This window comes from Saccostrea cucullata, unplaced genomic scaffold (assembly GCF_032062105.1).
Source record: "Saccostrea cucullata isolate Sc308-1 unplaced genomic scaffold, CSIRO_AGI_Scuc_v1 ctg807, whole genome shotgun sequence".
Taxonomy (NCBI): domain Eukaryota; kingdom Metazoa; phylum Mollusca; class Bivalvia; order Ostreida; family Ostreidae; genus Saccostrea; species Saccostrea cuccullata.
Window position 1 is genome coordinate 124,073 of NW_026941481.1, and position 9,460 is coordinate 133,532.

At 35.5% G+C, this 9,460-nt stretch overlaps 1 protein-coding gene and 1 long non-coding RNA gene across 3 annotated transcripts; one reads left to right on the forward strand and one right to left on the reverse strand.

Annotated features, from left to right (window-relative positions):
- Positions 1–821: 821 nt before the first annotated feature.
- LOC134257896 (uncharacterized) lies at positions 822–3,202 on the forward strand. Of its 2 annotated transcripts, none has more exons than XM_062740467.1 (2): positions 822–852; positions 1,203–3,202. In XM_062740467.1, the coding sequence occupies exon 2, from the start codon at positions 1,213–1,215 to the stop codon at positions 2,899–2,901; it is 1,689 nt and encodes a 562-aa protein (XP_062596451.1). In that variant the 5' UTR covers positions 822–852; positions 1,203–1,212; the 3' UTR covers positions 2,902–3,202. The 2 variants fall into 2 exon arrangements, with proteins under 2 accessions (XP_062596451.1, XP_062596452.1); XM_062740468.1 differs by having other exon boundaries at positions 851–935.
- A 1,314-nt stretch (positions 3,203–4,516) lies between these two features.
- On the reverse strand, positions 4,517–7,921 carry LOC134257897 (uncharacterized). Its single transcript, XR_009990031.1, has 4 exons — positions 7,775–7,921; positions 7,446–7,576; positions 6,847–6,996; positions 4,517–4,816 (listed from the first exon to the last, which is right to left on the reverse strand). It is a non-coding gene; the product is annotated as an uncharacterized LOC134257897 (long non-coding RNA).
- Positions 7,922–9,460: the final 1,539 nt, after the last annotated feature.

A 9,460-nucleotide genomic window follows, 5' to 3' on the forward strand; every position in this document is an offset into this window, starting at 1 on the left:
CATATATAAATTCATAACGCTACTGGTCTGCAGCTAGATGAGATGAGATTAAAAGAAAATGTCTGCTTTGAGAGTTTATTTTATCGCATTTTTGCATATCTTTAATTTTACATGGGCGTAGCAACAGGAGGGGGGGGGCAGGGGGCGCCCCCCCCCCCACTTTTTTCCCCAACCTTACTGTTACTATAGGAACTGTTAATGGAAATGGAAAACCTGGTTGTTGCCCCCCCCCCCTTTTTAAGTGATGTACCAAAAATGAAGCATTAGAATTGGTACGGAAAGTAGTTGACACTGAAAAAAAGCCCCCCCCCCCCCCCCCCCCCGAAATAGGATTTCATACTTTGGGCAAATTTTTTATTTGCTTGTCAACTTTTTCAGGTAAGAAAAAATATTTCCTCTGGCTGCTTCCCCCCTCTCACTTTCAAAAACGATGCTACACCACTGTTGCATGAAGTCACCCGTCGTTTAAACTTAGAAAACCTGATCTGAAAATACCAGGTACATGTACACGTGTATAGTTCATATTATAATAAACGTCTACAAAATTAAGGGAGAAAATATTTCAAAGACTTTTCGCATAGACAAAAATATGATGGATATATACAAAGTTGGAGATAAAAAGATAGACAGGATGACTCTAAAGTTCATTTTCATGGGTTTAATTACCATATACGGTAACTATTGTTAATAACACCCCTTAATTTTCATTTAATCGTACTCTCTACAGAGGTTGATAAATAGATAGCTGAGGTATTTAAATCATGTGACCTGGTAACAGATAAATATTTAGAACAAAGACAAGGAAGTAAATTGTGATGTACGGGATTATCAGGGAGGCCATGTTGGATTTAGGTGAGGCTAGATTATATTAAGAAAATTTAACTTGCTGCAAAACATTTCCAGATATCATTATTGATCTCAAGTTTAGTACAATAGTACGTATAATATATAAGATAAATTGCATGAGAGGGCCACTTTAGATAGATTAGATAAATTATATTTATTAACTACATAAACTGTTTTGACTAAAAAAATTTCCAGATTTTTTAAAATCAAAAATAAGAAAAGTTTACATGCCAACACGCCAATACGCTACAAATAGATCCTTCCTGTTATTTCTAAACCTACACTGTCTAACAATTTCTCTAACAAAACAACTCTAATATATTGTATTTATTCAAAATTGTTTAATATTTCTGTAGTCAGTGACCCATGCCCCCAGTGATGGACCCCCTGGACAGAGCTCAAGTACTCCTCCTCTGTGACGTTTGTCAAACAGCTGCATTACAGAGCCATTGTGAACTTTGTCAGATTAACCTGTGTAAGGCTTGTGTAGGGGAGCATCTGTCTGATTCATCTAAAAGACACAAAGTTGTTCCATACAAACACAGAACTACTACTCCTAACCTTAACTACCCAAAATGTCCAAATCACACCGAGAAACATTGTGAACTTTACTGTGAGAAATGTGACATCCCTGTCTGTTCTACCTGCATCTCCTCGGGTAAACATCATGGTCATGAATTCAAAGATATCTTGCAGAAACCAAATTTTATGAAAGAAATTTTCAAGACGGATCTGAAAGAACTAGAAAGAAGAATATTACCTACTTATGAAGAAATTTCATCATATCTATACTCTGAAAAAGTAAAGTTGGAAAAACATTATGGGAAACTGACATCAGCTGTCACCAAACAAGGAGAAGACTGGCACAGAGAAATTAATATCATTGTCAACAAACAGAAATCTGAAATTGATGAGATGAAAACTAAACACCTGGCTGCTGTAAATAAACAGGAAAAAGAAATCAAACAGATTACTTCTGAAGTAAAACAGAGCATATTTGATCTGAAGAAATTACTGGACTCCAATGATGTCTCCCTAACCTCTGGGTACAAATCTAGAAATGCTGAATTCAGAAGTTTACCTCCTAAAGTCAATGTGTCATTACCAAGTTATTCTCCTCACCAGATCAACACAGAACAGCTCCATCAAATGTTTGGTTCTCTGTCAGGATTATCCATTACAACAGAAGAACATGGCTACACAATGAAGACACCAGAGGCTGTATCCTGTCCTCCAGTCAAACCACTGCTTGATGAACCAGAGCTCATCACCACCATAGACACTGGGTATAAAAACTCACTATACAATGTTACTTGTCTCAGTGATGAAGAAATCTGGACATGTGGAGATGACGAAATCATGAAACTCTACAACCTCCAGGGTAAACTACTGAAGTCAATCCAAACCAAGTCAGGGAACTGGCCACAGGACATAGCAGTGACAAGGAGTGGAGACCTAGTTTATACTGACCCTAATACAAAAACTGTAAACATAGTGAAGAATGAACAGATCCAGGAAGTGACAAGACTACAGGGGTGGATACCTTACAATGTCTGTAGTACCTCCTCTGGTGACCTATTGGTTACCATGGACAGTGAAAATGATAAACAATCAAAAGTTGTCCGTTACTCTGGCTCCACAGAGAAACAAACCATTCAGTTTGATAGTGAAGGTAAACCTTTGTATTCATCTGGTTCATCTGGTAAATACATCAGTGAGAATAAAAACTTGGATATCTGTGTCGCTGACCATAGAGCCAAAGCAGTGGTGGTGGTCAATCAGGCAGGAAAACTCCGATTTAGATACACTGGTCATGCCTCTACTACCAAGGGATCATTTAATCCAGTCGGCATCACAACAGACAGCCAGAGTCAGATCCTGACAGCAGACCAACACAACCACTGTATCCACATCCTAGATCAGGACGGACAGTTCCTCCGTTACATTGATAACTGTGATCTACAGTTTCCATGGGGATTAAGTGTAGACACCAGAGACAACCTCTTTGTGACCGAGTTGGACAGTGTTAGAGTGAAGAAAATCAAATACATGTAAAACATTGTATTTTAAATAATGACTTAAATTATTTGTGAGAGAGATTTTTTCCAAAATCACAAGAATATATAGTTTGATTCAGGTTCACTTTCTCGAGTTAATATGTTTGTGTAAAATAATTTTAAAAATAATATTATCAATAAGGTATAAATTATAAATTATAATTCATAAACAATTTTGAAACGACTGCTCAATAAATACCCAACATTAGAAGAAACTTTCAATATCTCATGAAAATACTATTTCCTGTGGTTTCATCAATTATCGTTGCCATCATGGATTTTGTAAAAAAGACGTTTTCAGGGATAATTACACAATTTTGAGGACTAAATCATCGCCTAGCCCAAATGAAAAAAAGGGGGAAACAAAATACTATAACAAACTACTTACAAAACATATGTTTTGAAAGTGTTTTGATAGTATAGCAAATCACATGCAAATGAGCTAACAAAACACTATAACAAGTTACTTTGAAAACACTCTAACAAACTACTAACAAAATGCTTTAACAAAATACTTACGAAACACTCTAACAAACTACTAACAAAACACTGTGTTTTGATAGTATTCCATTAGTATAGAAAATCACATGCAAATGAGGCTAACAAAACACTCTAACAAAATACTAACAAAGCATAAGTAACAAATCATCAATAAACCACTAAATTTGAATTTTTAAAATTATAATTAGCAAATTCACAAGTCTTTGAAAACATCTAAACACAGTCTCATATTGAAACATTATTAACATCTTGTTTCACAGTATTTTGAATTCCAGGTTTGACATTATTCATGTTCAATAGACAATAGCACACCATTCCAACATTTAAAAACACCAAGTTCGATTAATGATCACTCTCTTATATCGATCATTCTCTGCAGTGAAATCCTTTGGTGTAAGAGATATAATTCTCAATCCATTGACCATTTCTCCATTCACATACATTTTCACAGAATTTTCAAGTATAATTATAATTCATTTAACCCAGTGCTTAAAACTGATCTAAGCTGGGTAGTATTAAAGGTCAATCTTAAAATGAACAAAAACCCAATAAAAACAGGCCATATACACATCCACATTCACAGATTGAAGGTTTAACTGTAGTCCAGTTAAAGAACTTTATGTCATGCAATAAATAAATACCTCTGTTATGTCCAGATTCATCCTGATTTTGCTTTTTCCAATCAGGGATCAATATATATACTAACACTTTACATGTCCCTTCACCAATCTCTATGTTTCTCTCTGACCTAGTGCTGGTGTTTTGAAAATTGGCGCAAAACTAGTAACACAGGATATAAATAGATAAGTCGTTCTTGGAAGATTTTACTGCTCTTAGATAAGTCAACCCTAAACATGTCTGTTAATCAAATGAAATGCTAACAAAATATTAATTTGATGCAGACAAGTATAATGAAACACTTTCAAAATGCAATTTCATTCTGCAGAGTGTAATGAAACATTAATAAAACACCAACATTGTAATGAAACATTAACAAAATACCATGCCACCCCATCCTGTAAAGTATAGCATTGATGTTTCGTTAAATGCAGGGTTTGACTGTGTATATTGTAATCCCAAAACAATCACAAGATATCTGATTCAGAAACTTTTCATTGTAGATGTTTTCATTTTATTTTTAATTCACATACATCTTGAATTTCATGGACAAAAATAATTTCAACAGATATTAAAAGGTCAAGTTCCATGCAATATCTGCTCAATAAATCCATAATTATAGTCAGTAGAATTTAGCATTAAAAAGTCATATCAAATTTTATAGACAGCAATCATTTCAATACAGCGAGCCACCTGTGCCTGTTTTTGCTCCCCGTGCTGAGCCTCAATAGTCTTCTTACTCTCCTTATGAGGGCCTCCACAAAGCTGTAGTGGGTCTTGGACTTACAGTATTCCTAAACAAACAATGGTTTATATACATGTATACATCCAAAGACATTTTTCATAATAATAAAGTGATGAATTAAGCATAGCTCAATAACAGTACATTGTATTTCTCAATTTAAAAGTATTCAGTATTATAAAATGCGCCATTTAGATTAAGTTGTTCTCTATCATATGGCATAAAATCTGCTACCGGTAATTCTAATGTTACATAGGATAAGCATTTATCCATTAATCATCTAATCTCATAAACATGATAAAACATCGAACCAATTGATATTAAAGCAGGCTGGAGGAAGGGGATGGACAAAACATCTTTTATTTAAGGCTATGGGAGAGAGTTAAATGTGAACCATGGAAGGATAAATAAACCACTTTTAAGGTGGAGATTATATCTTAGGATGGGCCAGGGGAAAGGTTTGGCTGAAATAATTGTCTGTGGGTGAAAGGTCAACTACGGTGGTGGTTGGGCTGGAAAGGGGGGATGAATCATTCTTTTTTAAATGTTGACTGTGAGAGAGGTATGAATTAATTTTTTTTCTTTCTATAATTTTTTGTTCATCTTTTGAGGTCCCCTGAGTATACTCAGGTGACCTATTGCCATCTGTTTCCGTCCGTCGTCGTGTGTCGTCCGTCGTGTGTTAACATTTGAAGATTTTAAACTTCTCCTCTGCAACCACTGAACCAATTTCAATTAAATTTGGCACAAAGCATCTTTGGGTGAAGGCGAACAAAAACAGTGAATTTCATGATCCCTACCCCCTGGGGCCTGGGGGTGGGGGCCAATACCACTAAAATTAATGCAATTTTTAAAAATCTTCTTTACTCCTGGACATCAAGAAGTCAAACTTTTTGCATGATTGTAATCAGCATTGAGTCCTTTACCAAAATTGTGAAATTCATGGCCCTGGGGTCAGGGGTACTTGTGCTAGGGTGGGGCTAAATAAGTATATAGTGAAAATGCATTATTTCTTTGAAAATCTTCTTCTCTGGTCCTGGGTATTAAATAAACTAATTCAGTACATAGTTATAATGAGCAAGAGTGCCTCTACCAAAATTGTGAATTTTATGGCCCCAGGGTCAGGGGTTCTGGTGTTAGGGTGGGGCTCTATTGATTATATTGAGAAAATACATGAATTCTTTGAAAATCTTCTTCTTTGCTCCTAGGTTTTAAAAAAACTAAGTTCAGAGTTATAATGAGCAAGAGTGCCTCTACCAAAATTGTGAATTTTATGGCCCCAGGGTCAGGGGTTCTGGTGTTAGGGTGGTGCTCTTTTGATTATATGGAGAAAATACAAGAATATTTTTCGAAAATCTTCTCTGCTCCTACATTTTATATAAACTAACTAAATACATAGTTTTGATGAGCAAGAGTGCCTCTACCAAAATTATGAATATTATGGCACCAGGGTCAGGGGTTTTGGTGTTGGGGGGGCTATATTGATTATACATGTATAGTGAAAAAAAACATTAAATCTTTGAATATCTTCTTTGCACCTAGGTTTTAAGCAGATGAATTACCTATATAGTATGAGCAAGGGCCCTAATCTTCAAGAATTGTAAATTTCAAGGCCCCACGGTCAGTTGTACCATAGAGGGAGTGGGGGGGGGCTGTACTTATATACTGAAAATGAATGAATTGTTTGAAATGTGCTCCTTGGTATTAATTAAATATATTTGAAAAGCATGAATGCCTTTCCAAAAATTGTACAATGTGTGGATCTAGGCCTAAGAGTCAAGGGTTCATGTGTGGTAGCAGCACTACTCATTATTGCTGAGTATTACTGATTAGTTGAAATGTATTTTTGTTCCCCTAACCTGCCTATGGGTATTAAGAAACCAAACTAAGGAACTGCTAAGTGTATAGTTATGATGACCAAATTGTAATTTTTATGCCATAGCATCTGGCTTAAAACATAGATCAAATTCAATCACTGGAAAGTTGTTGAATAATGATCAGGTGACCTATAAGGCCCATGGGCCTCTTGTTTCTCTACATTTGGAATATCTGTCCTTTCACTACCTGGTCAATCTTCTGTACCTTTTGGAGGTGTGAGTCATGTATAGCTGAGTTTGCTGTCTGTTTCAGCGTCATCTTCACTGGTCACCCCCATCATAAGTTGTTTGTCAATGTCTGGAAAAGAGTCTGCATCAGATTCTCAAAATGATGAATGAGAAATCCCAGTAAAATCTGTAAACATTTAAAGATTAACTTATCAGAAATCACTATCTGGAAGTACATACCGAGATAAACAATTTAAATATTGTACACCAAATTATTTCCATTCAGTTTTATTTTTGCCCCCTTACACTTTAAATTTTGCCTTATTTTGGATTCACCTAGACTCAGTCGTGCCTGTTTTCTTAAATTCTCACACTTGTTAAGAAGTTAAATTCTGATGACGACCGCCTCTGGTCAAAACCGGTCAACCAAATAAATTTACTGCTGCATTCTTACAAAGTGTTGGTGATCTGTTTTATATCTTTTACTTGTTAAGAAGGTATAAACTAAAATTGGAGGTAGAAATATCCCTGCATACAAAACTCATTTCACTGTGAGAAAAAGATCATAATTAAGGTATTAAAACTCGTTTGTACCACATAAAAAAAACATGAGATACATAAGAGCCTGACTATAACCTTGAAGCCTCCTGAGTTGTGAATGTCTGAGTCTGACTCTGGTACGGATTTCTGCTGATTGACAGGAACGCAGTGAATAAGATAATACTTCAGGTGGTGCCACAACATAAACAGACAATTCTCCAAGATGTCTACAGCAGAGTCAAAGAATTTAAGTTTAATTAGTTCTAGCTTTTCAATGCTTTAATTTATCCACATACATGTATTTAAAAATATGCAAAAGTTGCCAAACTTTAAAGAAAAAAAAATTATGTGGCCCAGATCATAATTTAGCTTCATTCAACTAGCTTCTATGTTACTTATCACTCGACTTCATTCATAAAGGATACAGGCAAAGTACTGCAGTTGTTCCTCTTTGTAGTTTATGATTTTGGTGAGGTAAGTTTTAGATTCAAGGTTCTTTGAACTAGTCATAAAGGTCTAATTAAAAGTAGAAATTTTTATCCAGAAAAAGCATTTTTAGATACAATGTTTATTATCATGATATGAAATTAGAAGTGATTTATGGAGCTGTGCAAAAAACCTTGAAGCACATTGAGAGGCATATAATGAAAATTGTTGCATTAAAAGTTTTAATTTTCAAGCTTAATTAAAAGACTTTTTGACTAAAGTTATAAATTAAAGAGTTGTCCTAACTAGCTGAGGGTCGGAGTCCCTTAACTAAACTTTAGAAAAATAATACTATCATAACAAGAGGCCCATGGGCCACATAGCTCACCTGAGCATTAAGGGTAGGAAAAAGTAGAAAATGGCTTTTTATTGTAAAGTTCAAATCCAAAAGTAGTTCCATGACCAATCATTGATTTGCTATTTTTTAGAAAATGATTTTTAAAGAATTTTCCTACACTTATCTTTAAAAATCTTTGGTCAGCCATTTTGGCCCCGCCCTACCCCCGGGGGTCATGATTTGAACAAACTTGAATCTACACTACCTTAGCATCCTTCATATAAATATGATGAATTATGGATTTGTCATTCTTGAGAAGATTTTTAAATAATTTTCCTACATATTTCTATGTAAAAGTTTGGTCAGCTATTTGGGCCCCGCCCTACACGGGGGGTCATGATTTGAACAAACTTAAATCTACACTACCTGTGCATACTTTCATATAAATATGATGAATTATGGCTATGTCATTCTTGAGAAGAATATTTTTTAAAGAATTTATACTATATATTTCTATGTAAAAATTTGGTCGGCCATTTTGGCTCCGCCCTACCCCCGCGGGTCATGATTTGAACAAACTTGAATCTACTCTATGTGAGGATGTTTTCCCATAAGTTTCATCTTTCCTGGCACAGTGGTTCTTGAGAAGAAGATTTTTAAAATATGCCACTAAATTTTCATTAATTCCCAATCATCTCCCCTTGAATGAGGGCATAGCCCTTCATTTGAACAAACTGGAATCCCCTTCATCCAAGGATACTTTGTGCCAGGTTTGGTTGAAATTGGCCCAGCGGTTCTTGAAAAGAAGTTGAAAATATGAAAAGTTTACATACAGACAGACAGACGGACAGACCGACCCGGACAAAATGTGATCAGAAAAGCAGACTTGAGCCTTCGGCTCAGGTGAGCTAAAAATGACATAATGAACATAATCTGCTTCCACAAATGCATAAACATAACAGTATTTACCTCTTGAGTTAGCGCCAGTCAGTTAATCGCTGTAGTATAGAGCTAGTTCACGTAGATAACATTTCAATCTAATTAAAATTAGATGTTGAATCCGCTCGCATACTCGCTACACCAACATCTAACAACATTCCATAGAGAGTCACGCCAGAGGTCAAAATCTATCAATCAATCAAATTGTCGCTGGCAAAATCCTCTGATATTTGTTGACGTTATCGAAGCCAATAAGTCTAGAGTTGTTCCGAATTTGACCTCTGACCCTCTATGGGATGTTGTTAGATGTTAGTGTAGCAAGTATGAGAGCGGATCTAACATCTAATTTTAATTAGATTGCGTAGAGCACGGAGACTAATTAAACTTGGCTGTCTGTCTCGTAGAATTC

Excerpts from the sequence above, each read along its gene's own strand:
- LOC134257896 (XM_062740467.1), top strand. The coding sequence starts at position 1,213 with ATGCCCCCAGTGATGGACCCCCTGGACAGAGCTCAAGTACTCCTCCTC.